The 27,685-nt window shown below is 38.2% G+C and overlaps 1 protein-coding gene across 3 annotated transcripts in view; it reads right to left on the bottom strand.

Annotated features, from left to right (window-relative positions):
• The window catches only part of LOC106555675 (protein SSUH2 homolog), a 34,133-nt gene continuing 6,448 nt past the window's right edge, over window positions 1-27,685 (bottom strand). For 2 of the 3 annotated variants that reach the window (XM_087708913.1, XM_087708914.1), the window contains exons 2-13: window positions 27,103-27,237; window positions 26,418-26,519; window positions 24,868-24,928; window positions 22,147-22,276; window positions 20,134-20,194; window positions 16,199-16,323; window positions 13,880-13,942; window positions 12,144-12,229; window positions 8,558-8,650; window positions 7,029-7,134; window positions 5,620-5,730; window positions 1-1,415 (exon numbers count right to left, since the gene is read on the bottom strand). In XM_087708913.1, coding sequence (XP_087565039.1) covers window positions 1,275-1,415; window positions 5,620-5,730; window positions 7,029-7,134; window positions 8,558-8,650; window positions 12,144-12,229; window positions 13,880-13,942; window positions 16,199-16,323; window positions 20,134-20,194; window positions 22,147-22,276; window positions 24,868-24,928; window positions 26,418-26,519; window positions 27,103-27,163 — 1,140 coding nt within the window. In that variant the 5' untranslated portion in view covers window positions 27,164-27,237 and the 3' untranslated portion in view covers window positions 1-1,274. The remainder of the gene's footprint in view (window positions 1,416-5,619; window positions 5,731-7,028; window positions 7,135-8,557; window positions 8,651-12,143; window positions 12,230-13,879; window positions 13,943-16,198; window positions 16,324-20,133; window positions 20,195-22,146; window positions 22,277-24,867; window positions 24,929-26,417; window positions 26,520-27,102; window positions 27,238-27,685) is intronic. The other variant, XM_087708912.1, reaches the window with a different exon arrangement.

Here is a 27,685-nt window from a genome sequence, read left to right on the forward strand (position 1 = left end):
TTGAAAAAATAGAATGTTTAATAAAATACAGGGATTATCAAGTACAGATTTTAAATTTACAATACAATTGGAAAGAGGGGGAAAGGAAAGGCCATATAGCCTAGAGAGTACAGAAGTACAATCCTATATATCTAGAGACACCAATTTAGGAAAGGCAACATAACATTCAATTGCCCTATTTTTTAAAAAAAGAAGATATACAGTACATATGATGGTATGTGCATTGATTTCTGAGATGCAGACACCACAATGCTGACTGGTGTAGAAGCCTGCCTATACAGCTATTTGTGGGAAAGCTTGCCTCTTACACACAACTCCGATGAGCAGCATCATTGGAACGCACAACTTATCCAGTGAATGCTCTGGGTAGAAAAATGACTGAATGGGGTTCACGAAAAGTACCATATTTTTCAGAGTATAAGACGCTCCGGAGTGTAAGACGTACCTTAGTTTTTGGAGAGGAAAATAATAAGAAGAAAAAATTCTGCCTCTGCCTACCAGCATCCATGGTATTCAGCTGACACATGGTAACAAGGTCAGCCAATGAATAGGCATAGCAACTAAGTCTAATGAGAGCTATTTGGACTCTGAAATTTGCTGTGTGAGCAACAAGGAGACAGGAAGGAGCCTGGCTTAGCCCAGAACTGAAAGTGAAGCTTCTTGTGTTTTGCTTGTATTTACTGCTACTTTGGAAAATCTGCTTTTGGTAATGTATTGTATATTATTATTATTTTGAATCCTGCTTAAACTGTTACTGTGCTTTCTGAATGTGATTGCTGCTGCAGTCTCTGACCACCCAGGTCAGCTTCAACATTTATTGCAGCCTGATTCAGCACAGCTGATTGGCGGATAGATCAGACTGCCAGAATACCCTCAATCAGCTGTTCTAGGCTGCAGGGATTGCCACAGACCATCCCTGCCTCCATATCTCACATTTTTGGCCTCTGGTGGTGGTGGTGGGGTTACATTCAGTATATAAGATGCACCCAAATTTTCATCCTCTTTTTGGAGGGAAAAAGGTGTGTCTTACACTCCGAAAAATACGGTAAATATTTGAACTACAAATATGCTATTTCAAGGTGCATTAGAACTACTAGTTTCCTTCACTTTTCATTTGATTAATGGATTAGAGACACATTCTTTTGGAGCAAATAGTAACATCCTTTCTTGCATAGTCCCTGCCCAAAAAGAATTCAGAGAGATGCTGTAGAGATTAAAAACAGGGAACAGCTTTTGTAGTTTGATAGGGGACTGTCACTAAAACTTGTTCTTTTTCACAAGATTGAGCAGCAGCATTTTGCAGGGTAGTCTTCGCTGTAGACTTTATTCTCGTTGCCAAAGACATAAAAGGAGTAAGGTTTGCCTTTCCATTCGTATTTAACTTTTGTGAGTGGCACCAGCTCAACCGTTTGTCTCTGCAAAAGGGAAAAGAAAAGAGTTATATTTCTGAGATCATTTATACCCTCTTCAAATATGAACTCTACAATTTAGGTACTAGACATAAGATTGGCAATTAACAGAAAATAAAAAAAAAGTTTATGTTTTCAGACCACTTTTGTCAAAACAACCAAGGGTTGGCTTCAAAAATTTTAGCAAGGGGTTCTCTGCCAGGTTGCTAGGTGGGTGTGGCCATGGTGGATGAGGCCTAGTCAGCCTCCTGCACCATGGTGGGGGGCATTTTTGCCCTCCCCGGGCTCCGGAGGTTTTCCTCAAGCCTCCGGGAGGGCGAAAATGGCCTCCCCGGGGTCTGGAGGCCCTATGGAAGACAGAAATGGGCCCATTTCTGGCCTTCCCAAACTTCCAGTAATCCCGTTTTTTGCCATACCCATGCCTCTGCATGAGCCCTGCACTTACCTGCATCCAAAACGGGCCATGTGGGGACTCCTGGCAGGGGAGGGGTGGACAGGGCCAGCCAGGAGTGGGATTTGGGGGTTCTCTGAACTGCACAGAATCTTAGTTAGAGGTTCTTCTGAACCCCTGTGGACCTCCAGCAGCCCAGCCATGAAAACAACAATTCTGATGTGGATATGACACCTGTTTACAACTCATCTTGTTTTCTTTGGAACATCACCTTGAGAGGACATTACTTGTTTAGAACACATTGAAATAAAAAAGCAGCAAAGTATTAGCCCAGTGTATGAGTGCTGTTCTCTGCATATTTCCTTTTCCTTAGGAAACACATACAAAATAATTGGAATTTGATGTACATGATGAGATATAGGTCATTTCATTCCCTTAGCATCCTATATCTAGCTGGAGGAAGAGGAGAAAGGGAACTAATGGTTTGCAAACTCTGTGTTAATCCCAGAACCACGCCTCCCCATCATCCCAAAACTCAGATGTACTGAAATGAAATTCAAAATTGAGGATGGAAAAGTGTGATGAAATGCTGTCCAGAGGAAGGGAGTGCATTCCAGAGGAGCAAAAGACAACACAGTTTAGATAGTTTGTGTGAGAGAAAGGGTGAAGATGGCTCCTGCCTAGTAGTTCCCAGGATATGTTTTATGGTACAGGTAGTCTGCTTTTGTTTCGCAAGATATGTGAGGAATAATAAATAAATCTGTTTAGAAGAGTCACAATTTCTTTGTTTTGGGGAACCTGACAGAAGGGGAAGAGGAGGCCAATCCTCGCAAACAAGCCATTTGTAGCCTAGTTTTTATTTTTATTTTTTTTAAGAGAAAATAGAATGGAAAGCCGCATGGTGCTCCTTAGGGGTTCTTCAAATAGTATCTCAGCAAGGCTCCTTCCTATCTTGATCCTTCACTTCTTCACATCTGGAAGCTTGGTGCCAGTTTTCAATGGTTATGGTTTTAACAGATTTTTTTTAAGCAGATTAACAGAGTTGGAAGGGACTTTGTAGGTCATCTAGTACAACCCCCCGCTCAAGCAGAAGACTCTACACCATTTCTGTCAAATAGCAGTCCAATCTCTTCTTGAAAGCCTCCAGTGATGAAGCTCCCACAACTTCTGAGGGCAAGCTGTTCCATTGATTGATTGCTCTCACTGTCAGAAAATGTATCCTTATTTCTAGGTTGAATCTCTCCTTGATCAGTTTCCATCCATTATTCATTGCCTGGCCTTCAGGTGCTTTGGAAAATAGCTTGACCCTCCCCCCCCCCTGTGTCAGGCCCTCAAATATTGGAACCCTGCTATCTTTTAATAGATATATGCATAATTTGTTTTATTATTGTTGTTTTAACTGTTGATTCGGAGCCACCCAGAGTTTGAACTAAGATGGACAGTTATATAAATGTTTTCAATAAATAATGCTGGCTGAAATCATTCCCACATTACAAGGGGAGCTTTTGTAAGCCTGTGGAAAGAAGAGAGATAGAAGAACAATCCCTAATTCCTAGACAGAGAAACCTGATGAATATATCTACAACCTCCAATTTTGCTTCCAGGAAATCAGTTCCAGTCAGTTCCCTGACCAAGCGGCTCTTTCACTATACATGGATGCAAGTATTATAAATTTAGAATCTTTGTCAGTGTGTAATCTTTGCAACATACATCAGTTGAAATATTATCTCAGAAAAACATGCTGGTGGAAAACTCTAGTTTCTTTTGTTTTGTTTTTAATTCTCATTGGTCCCCTCCTTTCCTTTCTACTTGTTGTTTAATAAAGGCAAAAATAAGAAAGAACAACAAATTTCTGTTTCCATACATAATTCACAAGCATGTAACTTAACTCTGCCAAAAACAGTTGGAACAAGTGTGCCTATTTTTGGGGGAGGGAGATGTGTTTATATCGAATGTCTCTATAATATAAACACAATTGAGAAATTAATGTAACGTTATTTAGAAGAAAGAACAGCATGCCATTGTTTTAGTCCTTCAACAATCTTTAGCTCAGACCACTACAATTTGTGAAATGAAGAATTCAAAGAACATTTGAAAATTTACATTTTGGGATATTTTCAGGAGAATAGCTTTCACAAAAATTCAGGCCAACTTGTGGATTGTGACTTTCAGGTGCATTTTAAAATAAATATCAATAATACATTAATGATGTTATCTAATTTATGTAATCAAGCACTGCTAGAAAACAACCAAGCTCAGAGAGCACCAAGGACCGCTCATATTCTGAGCGACAAATATTCTCCTTTATTGGAGAAATAATTTCTTGATGTTTAGCACTATTAAAAGTGTGTCCTTCGCACTTCAGGGAAAAGGGCTTAAATAATAACTAAACATTATTTCTGTGTTATCTAAGGCTGACTGTGCCATGAGAAAAAGATGGAAATTTCCCAATTCCCTATCAAAGTCTTACGGAAATACCATGTTTCCCTGAAAAAAAGACAGTGTCTTATTTTCTTTTGACCTCCAAAATAAGTGCCTGGCCTTATTTTCAGGGACGTCTTATTATTTTTGAGGTGCAGGAGGCGGTGAGCGTGGTCACCTCATGGCTGCTGCTTTGTTGCAATATTTTCAGGGTGGGCTTCTTTTTGGGAGAGGGCTTATCTTAGCGCATGCGCTCAAAAGTCCTATTGGGCTTATTATCCAGGGAGGTCTTATTTTGGGAAAATGAGGGTAAGTTTTCATTTTAGTTTTTTTTTTTTAAGAGGAAGTCTTTTGCCTCAAAAGTTAGCTTGGTTCTAGAGCATCATGTTGTCTTAGAATAAAATATTGGTAGTGATACATTATTTATTTTTATTTTTATTGATTGATTGCTGGACAATGACATCTTTTTGTAAAGGAGTATGGTTTTAAATGCATAGGTGGCGCAGTGGGTAGAGTCAGTACTGCAGGCCACTTCAGCTGACTGCTAGATCAGCAGTTCAGCGGTTCAAATCTCACCGGCTCAGGGTTGACTCAGCCTTCCATCCTTCCGAGGTGGGTAAAATGAGGACCCTAATTGTTGTTGGGGGCAATATGCTGACTCTGTAAACCACTTAGAGAGGGCTGAAAGCCCTGTGAAGCGGTATATAAAAATCTGCTATTGCTATTGCTAAATGCAGACTTTAAATGCAATGGACAAAATTTGCATCCAGACAGCTCCTGAAATAATTCATTGTATATGAAGTAATCTGAATAGTTCATTAGACCTGCATTATTTCTATCACTTTCCATTATATATGTCTTATTATGAAGTAAACAAATGTTGTTATTTATGTAATTTGTAGTAACTTGTGTCATTACATAAGTACATTATGCAAGTGACATAAACTGCCATAAATTGAGGCATATAATATAAAGTTAGATTATATGGATATTTGAGGGTTAAAAATACCCTATTTCTTAATGGTCCCTTAAAGTAAGATTTTGCTTTATTGTTAAATTGTAGCAGTTAAAAATAAAAAAGGATAAGAAAACTACACTTTGAAAAATGCAAAAAAAAAAAAAAATCTGATTGCAAAACATCCTGCAAAAGGAAAAGGAAAAATAATCTAACTCAGAATAATCTAAGATAAATTATTAGATAAATCTAAGAGAAATTCTTCATCAACTTGAAATATCTCCTCACACAAATGTTTTCAAATCATATTGGGGGAAGGGGGACACCAAAAAAGCTGCTTAGTAAGTCAAGAAGGTTTTTAAATAAAGTAAACATGAAAATAAGAAATGAAAATGAAAATAATGCTTCATTTTTTAAATGCAGTTGTTCTCTTTGGCACTCACCTGTTTTAAGATCCGATGCTCACCTGAAGCAAACATCATTTTGTGTTGAGCAATGCTTGACCTTGAATAGTCTTTAATGGATAATTCTGGGAACTCAATTATGGGGCGTACCTGGTATGCAGAGAAAGGCCACAGAACACACTTTTGCATTAGATTATTTAGCACTTTTGACAAAACTACTGTACATGACTGCATAGAACCATCAACTTTCTCTCGGTAAATGGTTGGAATTGTATACTAAAAAGCATACATCCATCACTAAAAATTTAAGAAAATGTAGCTGTGATTGTCTTATCTTTTTGTACAGAGGACATGAGTAGTCTAATTCAGTGTTTGTTATTTTTGGCAACTTTACATATGTTGGATAGGGAATTCTGGCAGTTGAAGTCCATACATTTTAAAGTTGCCAAGGTTGAGAAACACTGGTCTAAATGATTGCATGCAAAATTAAAGTATGCTTTTGGCCAGAAGCATGCAAATGTTTCCAGATTTAATCGTCAACATCTTCCAATCAGACTAGAAAAATTATCTCTGAAACATTGGAGCTTAGAGCTCAGAGTTGGGAATGTTGAGCTAAATGACTTACTATTATACATATGGAAAAACTCTATAATGGACTAGAGAGATCTGTTTTGGGGTGCTTTAATAGATTCTTGAACTGAACAAGGGATTGAATGACTAATAAGAGCACTTTAGCACTATGTTCTAGCATTCTAGAGCAGTCTACATTCTATCTTCCAGTATTCTTTTATAAATACAGGTAATCCTCCTTTAGCAACTGCCCTGTTTAGTGAGTAACCGGAGTGACTCTTTGCAGTTATGACAATGATGAAAAAAAATCACTTCACAACCAATCCTCACATTACAATGATGAAAAATAATTTTATGACCAATTCTCATATTTATGACCTTTTTAGGTCTGTAAAGCAAAAGAACACTGTGATAAGATCATAAGCACTTTCACAGTTTTACGTAACTGTCAGAGTGCACACAGCTTTATGATGTGAGACAACCCAGGAGCAATAACAACAAACAGAGGTTTCTAAGAAATAGTTGTTTTATCTACAAAAGAATATATACTATACATATACGTACTATAGGCAGAACTCAATCAGTAAATTAAAGCAGGGAAGATCACATGGCAAGAGAGAGATGCCCTAATAGGGCCTCTTCTTATTATACAGGCTCTTAAAGGGATAACAATAAAAAAAAACCTGCTGACTCATTCCCATCATTACATCAGTGCATCATTGCATCATCGTAGCAGCTGGTTAGCTCTTACATCACTACTCTGACAATAACAATCAATTTCCTTAACAACCAACTTGCTAGTCTCATTTATGGTTGCTGGATAAGAACCACCTATATATTCTTCCAGTAATCTTTGCATATGTATTTGTGGATCTTACCAAGTTATGTTCATCACTAAGTATTTTTCTTCCAGTTACTTCCTGCAGATGGTAAACTGGGAGTTCAGATTTGTTGTCTGCTGTGTATTCTAAAATATTGTTCACCCTATGAGGGAGAAAAAGTGATATTTGCTTGTTAGGATGTCAATTTAAAGGTGAAATTGACTTAGTACACATAAAAAAGTTTGACAAGATAAGATATAACTTTAATCTCATGTATATTTTCTAGATTTTATAGAGACATGTTGCAGATAAGTGCCTGACAGAAGTCCACTCTTGGGCTGTAATCCCCTAATTCAATTACTGGCAGTAAACCTCAATTAATTTAAAATTAGGGCAAGGGGATTGTGTCTGGGTAAATAATGTTCAGTAAACAAACATTCAGCTTGCATTTTGAATCCATTCCACAATGCATTTAGTTAAATGCCTGAATATATTTTTCTTCCAATGATTAAAAGTCAGATAAATAAAGAAAAAAATGGTATTCCAAACTCTACTGAGGCATATTCAAGGAGGTATGTTAAAATATCAGAGTGTACAGAAGTAAACCACAAGGTCTGACTTAGTATTGGAACAGTTCCCCATTTTACAAAAAGAACATTAAACAGAAATCCTAATGTTATAATTTGTTTTGATTTAAAGTGGCCTTACTTTAAGTCATAAAGGAATGCTATAAATTGGAATCTTTCCTAGTAGCAAATTACATGTGCAAAATACTCTGTAGTAAATAAACAAAATGGTTTATTAGAACATAGAATCATAGGGCTGGAAGGGACCTCAAAGGTCTTCTAGTCCAACCCTCTGCGCAAGGCTGGAAACCTCATATCATCCCAGTCACATGGTTGTCCAGTCAGCCTTCCATCCTTCCGAGGTGGGTGAAATGAGGACCCGGATTGTTGTTGGGGGCAATATGCTGACTCTGTAAACCGCTTAGAGAGGGCTGAAAGCCCTATGAAGCGGTATATAAGTCTAACTGCTATTGCTATTGCTATTGCTATTTTTTAAAACTTCCAGTGATGGAGCACAATTCTTGGAGGCAAACTATTCCTCTGATAATTGCTCAGAAAATGTCTCCTTACTTCTAGGTTGGGGCTCTCATTATCAAGCATTCACCCATTTTTCTTGTCTGCCCTCAGTTGCTTTGGAAGATAAGTATGGTAAGTCCCCTCTTCTCCGTGACAGCCCCTTAATTATTAGAAGACACTTATCTCGTGGCCCAGACATCAAAAGTTTTGTGAAATATAGTCTTAACCCTACTCTTAACAATTTTCAAAGACATAAAACTTAGATGAAGGGAGAAACTACATATGTAAGAGCTTATGAAATAGTTTTGCTTCTCCACTCTGGTAAAATATGTGTAATCCAAAATCTTATGCACCCAAGTATCCATAACAGGGGTGGTCATATTGGGGAATATATTACTGGAACAAAAAAGAGACATGTGGCCCTTAAAGGCCTTCTTTCACGTACTTTTTCCTCCAGATGACCAAAGAGATTTACAACATCCTTTCTTTTGCTTTACATCTTACCATGTGATTGAAAGTTCCGTATGATATAGCAATACGCCTTTCCAATCGCAACGGTAACACATGTCCCGCCCATTGCCACGGCATCTGAAGCAACTGTGAAAGAGAGATCAATGTTTGAATTAGACCCTATGATATTATAAGTTTTCCTCACTTGGCAAACCGTAAATTAAATATCATCAACTTCGTCATTATCACCATAATTTTATTTCACTCACAGAGTAATCTAGAATAATGCAAAACTAAATTTTCCATCCGTAATTAGATCAATGTAGAGTATAAAAGTGCAAAAGTTAAAGGTATTGGTGTCTATCACTATCTATCAATATCACAAACATCTAGAAGAGCCGAGGTGGCGCAGTGGGTAGAGTGCAGTACTGCAGGCCACTTCAGCTGACTGCTAGATCAGCAGTTCAGCGGTTCAAATCTCACCGGCTCAGGGTTGACTCAGCCTTCCATCCTTCCGAGGTGGGTAAAATGAGGACCCGGATTGTTGTTGGGGGCAATATGCTGACTCTGTAAACCGCTTAGAGAGGGCTGAAAGCCCTATGAAGCGGTATATAAAAATCTGCTATTGCTATTGCTAATATTCTTAAATAGTATGGCTCAGTGATGGGATTCAAAAAAAATTACTACCGGTTCTGCATGGTGGCCATGGCATGGTTTGGTGGGTGTGGCTTGGTGGGCGTGGCAGGGGAAGGATACTGTAAAATCTCCATTCCCTCCCCACTCCAAGGGAAGGTTACTGCAAAATCCCCATTTCCTCCAACTCAGGAGATAGAGAATAGATGGGGGCAGGGCCAGTCAGAGATGGTATTTACCGGTTTTCCAAACTACTCAAAATTTCTGCTACCAGTTCTTCAGAACTGGTCAGAACCTGCTGAATACCACCTCTGATATGGCTATTTAGAAAAGAAAAGATACAATGTAAAATATAAAGTGTGGCAAATATGATAGATTTAACTTAAAAATACTGAAAAATATAAGAAATAATAAAAGCTTAGCATTAGTAATAAAACTATGAACATTATACCTTTTTGTTGTCGATGTAAAGACTCACCTTATTTTCTATTAGAAATAAAATCAAAATCTCTAATCAGGACTTATGGGGTGTAAATGAGATTTAATTCAGTTATTTAAATTCATGTAACCCTATCACTTTCTTTTCAATCATCTTATCAAAAAGAATTCTTTTATAATTATGCTTAAAAAAAAGGACCACTTTCCATTTTAGATAGCTGCCAAAGAACTTGATAAATATGGCACACATGCTGGGTTCATACAATGGTCAATCCTGCTTGTAAAATTTTGTATTATCTATATTTCTGGAACAGAAAGAAATATTTCCTGCTAAATTTAAGGCTTTTTTCCACCTATGGCTTTTAAATTAGAATTTTTGTAAAAAAAAATGGCCTACAGATAATTTGATTTCAACTACTGCTGTCTACTCTTTCATGCAGCTGCCATATTGGTTCAGCAAATTTCCCAGGTGAAAGTTAGCCCTCCTTTAAATCATTTTCACTAGGACATGATACAATCACCCCATTTTCCCAAACCAAAGTGATAGCTTTCCCTATCTGCAACAGCAGCAGGGTGCAAAGCAGTGGTGGGATTCAAATTTTTTACTACCGGTTCTGTGGGCATGGCTTGGTGGGCGTGGCATGGCTTGGTGAGCATGGCAAGGGAAGGATACTCCATTCCCTCCCCACTCCAGGGGAAGGTTACTGCAAAATCCCCATTTCCTCCAGATCAGCTGGGACTCAGGAGGCAGAGAATAGATGGGGGCTGGGCCAGTCAGAGGTGGTAGCCCCATGTAGAGCGTGTTACAGTAGTAGATCATATATATATACATATATATATATATCGAGCTCTGTAGCTCAGTGGTTAACACATCTGCCTAAGTGGTTAACACATCTGCCTAAGAGGCAGTACAGCACAGGCTCGATTCTCAGTAAGGGTATGGCTAGCTGATGAGAGCCAAATAGCTTGAAATAGATCTATACTAGTCTCCCTTTATTTATTTATCAACACAAATATAACAAATGTAACAAAAAGGCAACAGTAAAAAATATTGGGTTTCTGTCTGGATGGTCTCTTGTGACGAGCCGAAGGACAGAGAATGGAAGTAGTGATCTTCCTCCCATATTTGGGCATACCAGGGGTTGTGACTTTAAATATATACCTTTCACCCTGGCTTGGCTGATAAGGAGTCGAGCTCTGTAGCTCAGTGGTTAACACATCTGCCTAAGAGGCAATACAGCACAGGCTCGATTCCCAGTAATGGTATGGCTAGCTGATGAGAGCTAAATAGCTTGAAATAGATCTATACTAGTCTCCCTTTATTTATTTATCAGCACAAATATAACTATAACTATAACTATAACTATAACTATAACTATAACTATAACTATAACTATAACTATAACTATAACTATAACTATAACTATAACTATAACTATAACTATAACTATAACTATAACTATAACTATAACTATAACTATAACTATAACTATAACTATAACTATATATATATATGTGTGTGTGTGTGTGTGTGTGTGTGTGTGTGTGTGTGTGTGCGCGCGCGCGCGCACGCGCGCGCGCATGCGTACATATGTACATACGTACATACGTACATATATATATAATCACCATCATCATCATTTTAATCATTATCTATCAACTGCAGGATAAGTAACTCTTCCACATATTTCCAAGCAATACCGCCCTGAGCTTTCTTTTGCCAATTGGGTCTGCAATACTTGTTGAAGCCATCTTGTTTTATTAGGTCTCTTTTGTGGATGCTTTTTATCAAGTGGGATCCATTCTATGGCTGCCTTGGTCCACCTGCCATCAGTTCTTGCTACATTATCATCTTCTTTTAATGACCCCCATAATCCCTTGTGGGGTAGAGTCGGGGAACTGAATGGAGTGGAGTTTTACTGGTCGGATCCCCTTCCTATCACCAATGCAGAGTTTTATTCAGCAGCTATAATCTCATTGTGCCCAGAGAGAGAAATATCTGCCTCTACCTAGGATCAAACTCACAGAGAGCTCCATCTCTAGACCAGCATACCACTCATCAGTTCTTGCTATATGACCAGCCCATTTCCATTTGAATTATTTTACTCTCTTGATGAAGTTGTATACTTTCATTCTCTCTCTCCCTCTCTCCCTCTCCCCCTCCCGCCTTATACCTATACCAGTGGTGGGTTCCTACTGGTTGGAACCGGTACAGCCAAACCGGTAGTGGAATGGCGGTCTTGGTCACTGGAACCAGCAGCGACTCAGGCCTGCCATGCCCCTGAACCAGTTCTCTGGTCGTCGCTGGTGCCATCTTGGTTTTTTTGTTCTGCGCATGCGAAGAAGAATTTTAATTGAATTGTGCATGCACGTGCACCGTGCATCCAGTGCATGCATGCACGCATGTGTATGAAGCATGCCCATGAGCAAATTGGCAGTAGTGCCAGCCAGAACCCACCCCTGACCTATACCTATAACTATCTATAGCTATACCCCCACATATTTATCTTTTCTGAAAGACCTAGATAAAAACGAATAGAAATGAAGTTTAGATTGAAGCAAAGCTTACCGCTTGTTTCCTGAGCCCGAACACCATGAGCAGGAAGTGTAGTCAGATGAATTGAACCCAGTGCCATTACAAGCTGAGCACTTTTTCTATATTTGAGGAAATACAGTATAACTTAAATTTATTTATTTAAGAACAGTAACATCGTCATCAACAAGTGGCTAAAGTTCCATATTATTTTTGGTGGTCTACAATAAAAGCCATTAAACCTGAGATAAGACCAGTGACATTCAAATCAGCATGAAAGATACTAAAAAGAAAACCTGTTTTAAAATGAGTATTTTAGGGCTTCTCAGAACGGTAGCCAAGAAGCCAACCCCTCAGATCAACAAGGAACAAGGCTCTGCTTTGAGAGAGAAGCTTCTTTTCAGATGGCTTACGATTCAGTGCAGGGGTGGGTTGCTGTTAGCATTACTGCCAGTTCAGTGCGCACACATGTGCACACATGTAAATAGGTCAGTTCATGCGCAGAATATTAAAAAAAATGGAAAAACAACTGTGGCAACAGGGGAACTGCTTCGGAGGCATAGCCAGCCAGTGTCGCTGCCAGTTCTGTGACCCAGGCCAACATTCCGCTACCGGTTTGCCCGAACAGATGCGAACCGGTAGCAACCACCTCTGATTCAGTGAACATACATTCTTTTTTTTAAATAAAGGACAGTCTTTAAATCAGAAAGCTTCCTTCAGATTTATTTTTCAGAAACTCTCTTTAGTCCTTTATTTAACTTTTACCATATAAATAGTGCCATTAGGACAGCCTTTCAAATATATGTGAAAAATATAAAAACTGCAAGGTCTTTTTACAATAAATTTACACATTTTGATTTTAGATATTTTTATTAATATATGCGTTTTCCTAAATTTTCTTCATTTTGCTCTCAAATTTTCCTTTGTAAACCAATATTATAGCTACAAAGAATTAAGTTTTTTAATCTTTATCCACCTTTTTCAGATTTGCCCATACTCCAGGTTGTCCTCTATTTTTTCAAGAACATACTGTATGATGACAGTAGCTCTGGTTTCTTTATAAGGTGCTGGCCATCACCTTTAAAATCCTTCATAATTTGCATTTGGTCTAAAGTTAACAGACAAATTTGCACACACAAAAATATTTCCTATAGATGCAGAACACATACTGTAGTTTGCCCCTCCAATAATGAAAGACCAGGTCTCTTAACCGTGTTTTGAAGCTTAAATACAACCATCCAAACTGAGTCAAACTGCCTAGTTACAGGTATTGACTCACAAACCATGTGTTGAGTGACCGTTCAAAGCTACAACGGCACTGAAAAAAGTAACACAACTGTTTTTCACATTTACATCCACTGCAGCATTCCCATGAACAAAATTCAGATGCATGGCCACTGGCATATATTTTTTATTGTTGCAGTGTCCCACGGGTGTGTTTGTGTCATGTGATCACATGTGAGACCTTCTGACAAACTAAGTCAAAAGAGAAGCCAGATTCACTCAACAACCCTGTTACTATCTTAACAACTGCAGTGCTTCACTTAAAAACTGTGGCAAGAAAGGTCGTAAAATGGGGCAAAACCTACTTAACCACTTAGCAATGGAAATTTGAGGCACAATTATGGTCATAAGTCGAGGACCACCTGTATTTGTATCACCTATTTTTCTGGATTTGGGATGGTCATATATTCCTTCCACTCACAATTTCTGCACAAAAGGAAGCACTGATACCTGACAGGAATATTGTAATGTTCCTTGTGCTGACTTACTGTGCCTTTTCCTTTACATGATTGGCATGTAATTGCACCACGCCCTCTGCAGTTCTGACAATTCTGAAAGTAAAGGAAAAGACACATAAGCAAATCATTCAAAAGACTCTGTTGACAGGATAACCCTACTTCACTTGAGAATTAGTGTGCCCAAGAATCAACTTTATTATTTTTTCTTAAAATAACAGTAGACCTCAGCAAGAAGACAACAGACTCCTTCCCATATTTTTTTTCTTTGACATCCATATGATTAATCCATTTTATCATGCTTTAAGCTTCCTCCAAACTATACACAATTCTAACTATGAATACGCAAATATCAAATGTTCTATGGGAGTTTTGTGGATATCTCTACCAATGTAATAAAAAGTGATCCAAAATGATTTCAGAAAGCAATTGTCCCTTGAACTATTAATTTCCCTACAGAAAAACCATAATTTCTATTTAAAATCCCACACATTACATACTAATCGAATCCCTCAAGGCTATTAATAGCAATGAAATGTTATATGGTTCATATGTTTAATTTTTTTTCTAATTGTACTATTTGTGCAAGAGTTCAAAAGACAGCATTTAGAACCCTGCAGCTTCTTACTTTACTCAGAATTTACTTGGATTTAATATTAGTTAGATTTAAGAATATTTAACAACTTATCTTTGAAAGGTGGCATTTTATTGTGATTTATTTTTTATTCTATATCTAAGTTTCCCAATTATCTCATAAGCTTTAACATTCTTATGCTTGCCTACTTTCTTTAACAAACTGCCAACAAAACCATTTCAATAATAATAATATCATATTCTAGGAGTAACTTCTTACTTAGAAGATTGCAACAGTATTCAAAATATTGAACATTTCTAAGAATACTTTAAAAGTGGGAGTAATCAGTTAAACAATAACTCGAACAGATAGCCCAAGATATATGTTGTATTTTCTAGAGCTGTTATTAGGACTCCTTTAGAAGTGGTTCATTTAGTGCAGGAGTGTCAAATTCAAGGCCTGTGGGCTGGATCCAGCCCCTGGGGTGCTTAAATCTGGGTTGTGGGGCTGGCCTGGAAATATCAAAAACTGGCCCTCAGGGCCTCTGCGCAGCCCACTTTTGGTCGGCAGAGTGCTTCTGGAGGCTGAAAACGGGCCATGCAGGGGCCTTCTGGGGCATCCAGGCAATTCATTTTTGGCCAGCAGAATGCTTCTGAAGACCAGGAAGGCTAAAAACGGGCCATGCGGGGGGCCTACTGATGCCTCCACACGACCCATTTTTAGCTGGCAGAGTGCTTCTTGAATCCCAGGACTACTGTGGAAAGAAAGAAGAGAAGGGAAAAAGCACATCTTGGGCCTTGTCAAACACCCATGCCCTTGTGACCTCTAGGCTGGAGTACTGCAACGTGCTCTACATGGGGCTGCCCTTGAAGAGTATTCGGCGACTTCAGCTTGTCCAGAATGCAGCCGCGCGAGCGATCGTGGGTGCACCTCGTTTCACCCACGTAACACCTATCCTCCGCGAGCTGCACTGGCTGCCTGTTGATCTCTGGGTGCGCTTCAAGGTGCTAGTTGTCACCTACAAAGCCCTTCATGGTATTGGATCTGGGTACGTGAGAGACCGCCTACTGCCAATTACCTCCACTAGACCAATAAGATCCCATAGATTAGGCCTCCTCCGAATTCCATCAGCCGGCCAATGTCGACTGGCAACTACCTGGAGGAGAGCCTTCTCGGTGGCTGCTCCGGCCCTCTGGAACGAACTCCCCGTGGAGATTCGTACCCTCACCACCCTCCAGACCTTCCGCATAGCCCTTAAAACCTGGCTGTTCCGACAGGCCTGGGGCTAAAGACTTCAACCCCACTCGAATGGTATGACTGTTGTGCTTTTTAACGGTGTATTGTCTTCATGTTTGTAACTTGTCTATTCCTCCCTTCCCTTGAATTGTGAGCCGCCCTGAGTCCCCCCAGGGAAAAGGGCGGCATACAAATAAAGTAAAATCTAAATCTAAATCTAAACCCACCATGTCCACACCCACCCTGGCCACACCCAGCCCCAGCTAGGCCTCCCCGCCCTCCGGGGTCAAACATAACCCTGATGTGGCCCTAAATGAAATCGAGTTTTACACTCCTGATTTACTTCAATGTTTTTCAAACTTGGGGAAGTTTGGGGAATCCTGGGAGTTGAAGTCCACACATCTTTAAGTTGCCATGTTTGAAAAACCATTGTTCTGGTGGACCATGTATTAGTAAAAACTAAGTTGGTTGCCTTATTGAACACGCTTTAGAAAAGCAACATAAACTGTCACTCTAAGAAGAGTAAGAGATATTTGTTTTACCCCCAGGGAATATGAGTGGGGCACTGGGATATGCATTTCACAGTCTGTAAACAAAGGAGGTGGATCCACAGAGATTTCCCAGGGGGTGGGCGCGGGTGCAACCTCAGCTGAGTCCACAAATCCACCTGAAAGACAAACACACAACCCTCCTCAGTCAATCAGTAACTAAATGACAAAACAGCATTATTGTGGATTGCATTCCTTTATGTATTTTGGCCTCAAAGTAGACAAACACATAGCTACAATTAATGATATATACTGCTTTAATAGTCTTCCATTAAGCAGTACATTTTTTTAAAAAAAAGTTGAATAATATACTATGTATGAATACTGTAGCAATTTTTTAAAACACATTTAAAAATACACTGCCCAGAGTCACTCTATGAGGGAGGTGAGCAGTCTCTAAATAGGACATATAAGCATAAATAAAATAATTTTTCTCAAGATCCCGTCAACAACCTCAAGATATTTGGGGGTATGATGTCTTTCCAATTTTCTCTACACACCCCACTAAACAGCAAGGACATGTTCCAGATCCTGTTAATTAAGGAAAGGTATCTAATGGGATCCAGGAAGCACAGTTTTTTCTGTCTTGATAGTTGTCCTGTGGAACACCCAACCACCTGAAACCAGATTAGCCCTGTCCCTAACCCAGGCATGGGAGTCAGGAAGTTAATGGAGCCCATTCAGTATATCATTATTTTGAAGGTATTACCACTGGTGGCCTTTATTATTTTCTTTTTCCCTCTTTGATTATGTTCATTTGTTATTTTAATTTTAACATATGTATTCTTATTTTTAAACTTATTTGCCATCCAGAGTCACCAATAAAGAATATTTGTAGTTCAGGATTGAAATGAGGGTGCTTGGTGCTCTCTGAGCCTAGTTGTTTTCTTGAAAACAACCAATTTGGGTGATGAAACATCTGCAAGAAAGCAATCAAGCTCAGAGAGCACCAAGAACCCTCACCCAAGATTATCTTGGCAAGATGGGCAGAAAGAAAGAAAGAAAGAAAGAAAGAAAGAAAGAAAGAAAGAAAGAAAGAAAGAAAGAAAGAAAGAAAGAGAAAGAGAGAAAGGGAGGGAGGGAAGGAGGGAAGGAGGAAGGAAGGAATGAAAAAAAGAAAAATAGAGGGAAGGCATAAAAAGAAAGAGAGAGAGAGAGAAGGGAGTGGAAGTGAGGGAGGGAGGGAAGGCAGAAGGAAGGAATTAAAGAAAGAAAAAGAGAGGGAAGACAGAAAAAGAAAGAGAGAGAGAGAAAGAGAAAGAAAGAAAGAAAGAAAGAAAGAAAGAAAGAAAGAAAGAAAGAAAGAAAGAAAGAATTATTTAGGTCCTTAAAGTGTAATCCTAAAAATGTTTACTGAGAAGCTCTAAAGCAGGGTTGTCAAACTCATGTCATCATGGTGGCATCACGTGATGTATCATGACTCCCCCCCCCTTTGCTCAACCAGGTGTGGGCATGGCCAGCGCATGACGCATCCGGCCCATGGACCAGGAGTTTGACAGCCCTGCTCTAAAGGATTTCCTCACCAATGACTAGGAATGGAAATGAGGCCTGAGAGCTTCACAAGTTTTGATGACTTTCATCTTATTTGGAACTGCAATGAGGACATCCTATGATGGAGATGGTAGGAGACTAGGAAGAAGATCCTATCTCAACCCTGCTGTATTCTGGTTCCCGATTTATCTAATTTTTGTTAATATTTAATGTTTAAATGTTTTGTGTTTTTGCTTTTAGGATGTGATAAACTGCCCAGAGGCACTTGGCAGTGAGATGGCTGGCGTGTAACTTTTACAAATAAATAAATAAAATTTGTCAGAAACTGATAATATAAAGTCTTGAATTCCTGTTGCATTTTTTTTTTCTAGGCCTTCTTCCCCAAACTGGAATTAAGAGATAGACAACAGATGAGGAAAGTAAGGGACCTTGTAAGGCAAGTAAGTCTGCTTGCACAACCTGCCCACAACCTCCTTGCATCACAAGAGTTTGGTAACAGATGATGCATTTCATTCTCCACCTCCCAGTTCAAATTGCTCTGACCATCTTTTAAAAATAATGTTACAGTTTGACAAAAGTATTCTTAGTGATATCCTCTAAGTATGTTAATCGAAATGATGAACAAATAATCCATAAAGCCTTTATCAGTTCAGAGAAGATAATCTTCATACTGTTTTCATTCAAGTGGAAATGTTACAATAAGGAGGGAGCCAATTAGGCAATCGGACTTTTACATTTTTGTTCTTTTTAAAATTTTCCATCTGCAGTATAAAAGGCTGCCTTCTTGAAAGGACTACAGACAATCCATAGAAGGGCTGTCAAATTCCCAGCTGATGGACCAGATGTGTCATGCACTGGCTATGCCCACGCCTGGTTTAGCAAAGGGGGGGAGTTCAGCTACGATAGGTGGGTTGTTCAGTCTGATCTAAGCCTAGCATAAATGAATGCAGTTCAGAAGTGCGTTCAGCCAATTCTGACAAGTTCTGGAGAGCCAGTAGCGGAAATTTTCAGTAGTTCAGAGAACTGGCAAATAGGCTGGCCCCGCCCCCACTGCCTCCCAGCTGCTCTTCTTTTGTTGCCCTGAACAGGAGAACGGAGCTGGAAAGCAGGTTAGTGGGGTGGGAAGGTAATGGGGTTTTTGTAGTAACCTTCCCCCAGGAATGGGGCGGGAGCTGTTGGATTTAATGATTTTGCAGCATCCTTCCCCTGCCATGCCAACAAAGCCCCGCCCACAAAGCCACAACCAGAGAACTTGTAGTAAAAAAATTTGAATCCCACCACTGATCCAGTTCTATATAAGGATTTACATTATAAGGACTAACACTGATGATGTTACCTAATTTGGGTAGTGAAATGTTTGTAAGAAAATAACCAAGCTCAGAGGTCACTAAGGACCCTTCATTTGAACCCTGAGCTGCAAATATTCTCCTTTAAAGAATTTACATGTTTGTTGATATCTCTGCTGATAGAAATGAAAGTAAAATCGTATATTGCTTCCTCAGTTGGAAAATGCCTAAAAATTGTGGCAGTTTTCCTAAACTGTATTTTTGTTTTTTTCTATTTTTCACTTTCAAGGCATTTTCAGGGTAAACAAGTCAATTCTTCAATTAAGTTGGGTATGAAAAGAAACAGCCAGTGACCTTGGATAGCTAAAACAAGCTTGCTCTAATTCCAGCCCAACCCTTTAACTCAGCCTGTGTCAAATGTAGTGTCTCGAAGCCTTGATGTCCAAAGCGCTTTCTAAAAAATATTTTTTTAGTATGATGGGAGAAAATATTAATGTGCAATGAATAATTCTACCAACCTTTTTACATGAAGAGAGACAGAGAGAAGGGGGAGGGGAGAGGGAGAGGGAGGGAGGGAGAGAGAGGGGGAGAGAGAGAGAAAGACAGACAGACAGACAGATAGACAGAATGTTTTGGTCCCATCTAGTACAGGTAGTCCTTGACTTATAACCACAACTGAGCTAAGCAAGACAATTGTTAAGTGAATTTTGCCCCATTTTACAACCTTTCTTGCCACAGTTGTTAAATGAATCTTTGCTGTTGTTAAGTTAGTAATACAGTTGTTAAGTGAATCTGGCTTCCCTGTTGAATTTCCTTGTTGGAAGATCGCAAAAAGTTATCTCATGACCTCATGATACTGACGGCAACCGTCATAAATACGTGCCAGTTGGCAAGCATCCAAAATTTGATCATGTGACCACAGAGATGCTGTAACAGTCATATGAAAAACGATCATAAGTGACTTTTTTCAATACCATTGTAACTTTGAATGGTCACTAAATAAATGGTTGTTAGTTAAGGACAACCTGTGCTTGGACCTTATTCCATTTAATGTTAATGTTAGAATGTAACCAATAGTATGACAATTTGGATTAGTATCTTTAAAAGTTCAAAGGGATTCTGGAAATTTTCCCTCATTCCCCAGTTACTCACCATAATAGCATTCACTAGCCAAATGTGTGTCTCTACTTTCTGTGAAAGTCTCCAACCGATACTGAGAACAGAAAACAGCAAATAATCCATTAACTTGAAACTGAAGTCTTAATTCTTTGAAGAGGAATGACCATCCTTGGAAAGCAAATTGGCTTCTGATGTGGAAATCTCAGCCAACAATTAGGAGAATCTGGCTCTGGACATTGTTTTGAGAAATTCTAAAACCTACCCCTAATGGTTTCAAACAAAGCAATTACTGCTTTGTTTTTAATTATTCAAGAGAGTGTAAACTTCTTTCATTCACCATGAAATAACTGCCCCCATACAATTAAATTGTTAGAAGTTTGAGGTCAAACTTGTTTACAGATATTGATTTTGGATTCTTAAATCACACATCTACACATACCAATAGATGCCCTTGGAACCTTTCTATAAATACATAATGTAAAGCAGGGATGTTCAACCTTGGCAACTTTAAAATTGTGGACTATAACTTCCAGAATTCAATGGCTGCCTGGGGAATTATGGGAGTTGAACTCCACAAGTCTTAAAGTTGCCAAGGTGGGACACTCCTAATCTAGAGAATAGCAAGACAAGTTCATTGACTTGATTATAGGAATATGTACATATTGAATCCAAAGCCCAATGGTACCATACTTCTTAGAGCCATCTTAAAGGAGCTGCATTGTTCTCTGGGATTGCACTATAGTCAAACAAATGCATGAAAATGTGCACTTGAATTCAGGTGGTCCTGCCAGGACGTGACCAGATGCTTCCAAGTAGATGAGGACGTATAATTTGGATCTGTTCTACAGTTGCCTCAAAATGTTGTCAGTATGATTTGGGAAAGAGGCATTATATGGCATTTAAAGATGTTCATACAATTTCAAAAAGTTGTTTTTTGAAAACCTTGAAATTTATTGACCATGGGCATGGAATACAACAAAATTGTTGATGTATCTTTATCCATTCTCTGCCTGTTAATTGAGTCTATATATTTTCATTATGGACAAATGAGTTGCTATTAAATATCAATTTCAAATCATTTTTTATCATTATGTCTCTTCTTTTTTATTTGTATATATTGTTTTGTATTTGAACACGTCCCTCATTTTCTCTCTCTGTTATATCATCTATATTTAAACCTATATTATCATACACTGGTGGCATTCAGCCAGTTAGGGCTAGTTCAGGTGAACCGGTTGTTAAATTGCTCCTGCCCCTTCCAGGAGTCCCCACATACCCCCTTTGACTCTCAGGTAAGTGTAGGGATGCCTACTAGGCCCAAAACTGAGTGCAAGCGGTGCACACACACCCACAGCTCGTTTTGCTCCCAGGAGGCTGCAGGGAGGCCTAATAGGCCCAAAATGCGGCACTGGGGAAGCTCCTCCCCCTGCGACCTATTTTTGCTCCCAGGGTGGTGCAGGAGACCTAGTGCTGCCTGCCACCTGGTCACACCCACAATGGCCACGCCCACCTATCCAGTCATTAGGGCAGGGAAATTAAATTATTTGAATCCCACCACTGATTATCTATATCTATATCCACACGTTTAGTATTAAGAATGGGGAAATTTCGACATTTAGATGTTTGGGCTTCCCAGTCCCAGTGAAACTAATTTGATAAACCTTCTTAAAACATTTTCTTAATTGGAAATTAATAGCACTGGCAAACCTATATACACATGTGTGGTAAAATCTTACACACAGTTACCCCAAATGTCCATTGCTAAGATGAAAACATTTTAAAGGATACATAGATTTTTCATGCTGACCTTTCTCTCTAAAGTTCAGTGTTGGTTCTCAACTGAAGGTGTACTTATATTTTTGAGTAACATTTCGTAAGTGCTAAATGGCAAACTTGAAAGTATAACAAGGATCAATGTTAGGGAATATAGATATTTAGCACCTTGACTAGGGACAGCCTAAGAGCTTTGCTGAAGCTCAGGCCAGACTTCCCACAGTTCAGTTCTCAAGAAATATAAGGTTCCCTAGATACAACTATGGTACATACTCTGTATGTGTTGAGAGGAGTTAGTTTCTGGACTTTTAAATGCTTTGCGGGGGCAGTCCTATAACAACATTTTGTTGCTGTATACTGGAGAAATGCATCTTTAATCTCTTGTTCAGAAGTGAGGAGGGTGCTGAGGAAACAAAAATAGACAATACAGAACTTCATTTGGGTTTGAAATAATTATTAGAAAGTTTTGTATCCTGATGTTCTGACCCCGGAAAATTATTGTATATAATGAAGCCATAACTACTGTTCTAAAAAAATAATAATCCTATTTTCCCCAATTTATTTCCGTCACCTAGAGAATTATAGGTTAATCTGTGAACTGGATAAAATTGTTTTGAAAGAACAATTGGATTTACTCTGTTTGCTGGTATGCTAGTCAGCAGCCAGGATCATAGTATCTGAAGAAGTAATTCCTATAATCCACACTAATCTACTGTTCACTAAAATAATTTTAGGATGCCTGGTTAGAGTGCTTCCATCTTCTAAACTAAGCAGAATAGACTAGAGCAGGGCTGGAAAACTCCTGACCTGTGGGCTGGATGTGTCACATGCTTTTCATGCCCACACCCAGTTTAGTTATGGGGAAAAAAGTCCTGATACATCATGTGATGCCGCTGTGACGATGTGAGTTTGACACCCCTGGACTAGATTGTGAGGGGTCTTTGGTGCTCTCTGAACTTGCTTGGCTGCTTTCTTGCAGATGTTTTCATTACCCAAACTAGGTAACGTTATCAGCCTAGCACTGATTTTGTTACCTAGTTAGGGTAATGAAATGTCTGCAAGAAAACAACCAAGCTCAGAGAGCATCAAGGACGTTTCACTTCAACCTGAGCTACAAGTATTCTCCTTTATTGCGATTAGAATCTTTTCAACTCTGTTTTGAAAACTAAAAGTTCAGGCACCTTTGTTTCCGAAACAAGACACTTGCCCTTGTCTTATTCAGGAAAGGATACGATTGCTTCTTCAGAATAATAAAGGAAATAATATTTTTCTTAACAAATCCTCTTCACCAAGTCTAGGTGACCCAGTTGTGGAGGCTCCTGAATTCTCCTTACAGTACTTACTTTTCTTTCAAAGCAACAAAATTACAAGTGCTTTGTAAACAGAATTTAAAGGAATGCAATATAAATATTTATTCTCTCTGCATCCTGCATACTGTAAACGCCTAGGATATCAGGCATACTTAGGTAAATGCATCAATTTTATTTTATTTTATAATATTTTATTATATGCCATCCCATCAAACACAATGCTGACATAAGTATACATGCATACATACATATTTCATGCCTCTGAAGTGCCCATCGCCTTCAAAGAGGGACTCTTAGACGGTGTATAATAAAATAGTGTAGAAAGTGGTTTTCATTTTTTTAAGTCTCACCATATATGGCACCATTGTGTTTGGTGGGATCAATGTTGAGGTGTTTCTGAATTGCACAGAATTGGGACCACATTTGTCCAATAGATTTCATGTATTCTATTACTCAAAGAATAATTATTTATATGTAAGCTTTGCCTATATAAAAGTATCCTCATTTGTAGGGGACTTACAAAAAAAGATTGTAAGAGTTAATAATATTAGCTTCAGTTAATTTTTAGTTAATTAATAATTAACTAGCTAGTTAATAATATTAATAATATTAAAATCAAGTCCTGAAGGTTTTTTTTTAAATAAAATTAAAAGGAGCACTGGAATTAACTACAGGGGTTTAAGATGAAGATTCTGTTAGGTAAGGAAAACCAAATATAAAGGGTTTTTTTTAAAAAAATAGCTTAATTGGTATCAAAACTAGACATAGCAACCAGGTAGCAAATTAAGAGAAGGGATTAATGTAAAAAATCTATAGCTGTTACCATTTTCTCAGCACTTATTTATTTTGACATATAATTATAAAAAAAGAGAACCTCTGATGTTGTGAACAGAATGACACATACCCAAGACTTTCTAGAGGGGAAGATGAGTGGGGGTTGATATGTATGTTATATTCAGTGCAGAAAACCTATCCCAGGTTGGATAACCTGCAGTGGGCTCCAAATGGAAGGAGGAATTTTTTCAGCCATATTGAAAATGGTTACATGAATTATTATTTTTCTTTCAAGGAAGTTCAGGTGATTCTGTCACTTATTCATTTCATCATGAAAGAATCAGTGCATACTCTTGGTAGCATGGATAAAGAGATTGTCTCCATGCTGATGGCATGAAAGCATGGGGTGGAAAACCAAGCTGTACAGACTAATTCTAGACCGAGGAGTGGGTTGAAGTGGTTGGGTGCAATGTATGAAGTGTCTCCTCCAGCACTACTAGGAGAAATGAAGGAAATGTGGTTATAATTGATTTGATTAATTTAGGCCTTGAAAGAAAAGAATGTAATCACCGAACAAGGGTAGATAATAGCTAAACAAGGCTGAAGAGTCATTGAACTATTTTGTGTTCTACACACACACATATACCCACAAATTTACTACAGGTGAACAATGAACGAAAAAAAAATGAAGGAAAAAATTGAGTTGGCACATAATGCATTTAGAAATAATGAGTTCAGAGGAATTGGAATAACACTGTATCTCATTTCTGGGGCCCATGCATGTGAAGAGGAGACATGTGTAGGAATAAGTTGAAGATTTTATCCAGTGTTTTTATCAATACTGTTAAAGTTAGTCATCCTTTCTATTTGAGTAAAACAGCAGAACAAAGTTAATCAAATAATATCATACTTTGAATCATTTAGATGTCGAGGTGGCTGTTGATCAAATAAGTCAGACACAAAATTGTCTCCTGAAATGCAAGAAGAGGTAGAATAATAATAAATAACATAGGAAAACTTCTTCTTTTCTTTTACATCCATTCCAAGATAATATAAGCAGTTTAAGTCACTACATAATGTTCAGGAATTGAATCTTGCAAATATAACTCATGAGTGTTTGTCCTCCAGATATACTGGAACAGTTGTAGCTAGTAGCAATGATATGATGACTGACAATTCTAGAATTGTAGGCAGCCAGAAAGCTAACCATGACAGAGATATGCAAGAATCATTATCCAGGCAAAATAGAGCTGAAACATATTTTAAGTCCAGATGATAACTGGTTGACCAGGCAGAAGCTCCCTAATTCACAGCTATGAGTAGGACAAGTACAATTGGATTTGCAAGGTTATTTTGTTATAGAGAATTTCAATAAAAGTCATATTAGTCTTTTAGGATTTGATTTCCTGGTCTGGCTTATCTAGTGAGGATGACAGGAAGTCACAAATCAATTTATCTATTGATTTATCTACTGTATTGAAAACCATGTTAAGGTTGTGTGTTGTTCTGATTGCAGTTATCTGTTTGGAAAGCTGGCAAATGGGCCAACAAAAGTATGTCAACAAAAAATGGATGTATGTGAACTACAAATAGGTATGATTATGGAATTAGGACAAGCATACTAGGAAAAATATGGTAGGAATTAGTGATTCTTCTAGTAAAATATGCCCAGTCATATTATTTTGTGGTAAAATGCCTGGCTGATCAATGAAAAGGCAATGGCTGAAGGAAATCTTGACATGTAGGATGCACAAAAATCTAATTAGTATAGAATTTTAAAATATAAAAACAATTTCCACAGTCAAACTGTTTTTTGTTAAATAAGAACATTTTCATACTCCAAAAACTAAAAAACCCTTTCCCATTAAAAAAAAAGAAAGTTACAAAGTATCCTGAAAATTACATGTTGCTTGTCAATACTGTTTAAGAATTGCAAAGCAAAATATCTAAAAATGAAACTCTTTTATATACCGTGTTTCCCCCAAAATAAGATAGAGTCTTATTTTCTTTTGACCCCTGAAATAAGCACTTGGCCTTATTTTCGGGGAGGTCTTATTATTTCTGAGGTGCAGGAGATGGCAAGCATGGTCACCTCATAGATGCTGCTGTGTTGCAATATTTTCAGGGAGGGCTTATTTGGGGAGGTCTTATTTTTGGGAAAACAGGGTATTTCAGGTTTTGATTTAAATCAAAGTCCTAGAAATGTTCCTCAAATGTTTGAACATAAAAGAGGAAAAGAAAGCCATCTTCTCATACCAGATATTGTTGTTATTATTTGTTCACAACTATGTGAAATCATAACTGCTAATCCTTTAGCTGAAGTTGGTCTTCATATGATCAAATTGTTGTTATTGTTATTAATGGTTTTATTGAAAATGAGGAATAAAAGAATAAAAAGAAAGGATAATAGTAGAGTTAATTTAAGAGGTGAATCAAGTGTGTGTAAAAAATTTTACTTACCATTCTTTCCTGAACCTCTCTTTTTAGCTATAGATCCATTGTTTATCAGTTCATAAGGAGGCGCAGAAGCTCCTTCAAAAAGAGATGAATGACTAGATGTATCTACAACAGAGAAAGATGTTATAGAAAGAAACAAATTAACAGTGTTGGAAGGGAACTTGCAGGTCATCTAGTCCAAGCCGGAGACCCTACATCTGCCTCTACCTAGGATTGAACTCACAACCTCCTGATTGTGAGGCAAGAGTTCCATCTCTAGGCCACAATAAAACCCTTCCCACTTGTTATTGACGAGCAAGCATGGAATGAGACAACTGAGTATATATCCTGAACACACACAATTTAAAGCTCTGAAAGTTATCACTAACACTTGGAATATTGTAGGAAATAAACTGACAATCAGTGAAATATTTCACACAGATGTAGCATCATCCCATAACCAAGCATATATTAAAATTCTGCTACAACATTCTGAACAGTTAAAAATTCCAAAAGTACCTTTAAGGTAGCCCCAAACAGAGAGCATTATGATTATTCAGCAGGTATATAACAGGTATTGCCATAGTCGAGGCTATTTTTTTGTTGTTGCCCATAGCCAAGGCTATTTCTTTCAAGAATGGACATAGCAAATACACCAATATAACCTGGACTTAGCTACTCCTATGCAGGGCTCCAGCCTGGTCCTTACCTAAAACATGTTCAGTCCCAAATTCAGAATCCTTTCTTTTTCCAACAGGAATCTCCTCCATCTTAACTGAATTAAAGCATAACCTAGTATTGCGAGTTTTACCAGCTCCAGCACCAATTCAAGACATCACATTTTCTGAATAATAGATGAAAAGAATAAGTCGATATATACCATCTATGTCTTATGTCATACAAATCTTTCCAAGCTTCCAGAAGTGCAAAAGAAAAACAGCCATACCATCCTACAAACTATGATACTCAAGTAACTAATCTTCCAATTCAGCTATGGAAAACAAACTCATTTCATTTCACCTCATTTTAGGCCATCTCATGAACGAGATATCCCATCACATCAAGTACATGACACCCTGTTTTGGATTGTATGGTGGTCATTGATATAAAGAGAATCACGACATAGATAATACTAGTAGTTCTTCTATTTTCTTAGTTTTAATTCCCAGAGGAACTTTCAATCTTTATCTGCTGTCTGACTTTCCTTTTCATATGACCAACCCAGCAGCATTCTGACCACTAAAAGCCACTCCTGAATTTAGCTCTAAGCAATTCATATGCAAGAGAAGCTT

This window comes from Thamnophis sirtalis, unplaced genomic scaffold (assembly GCF_051295495.1).
Source record: "Thamnophis sirtalis isolate CommonGarterSnake01/CBP01778 unplaced genomic scaffold, rThaSir2_p1.2 scaffold_3, whole genome shotgun sequence".
In the NCBI taxonomy this organism is placed as follows: Eukaryota; Metazoa; Chordata; class Lepidosauria; order Squamata; family Natricidae; genus Thamnophis; species Thamnophis sirtalis.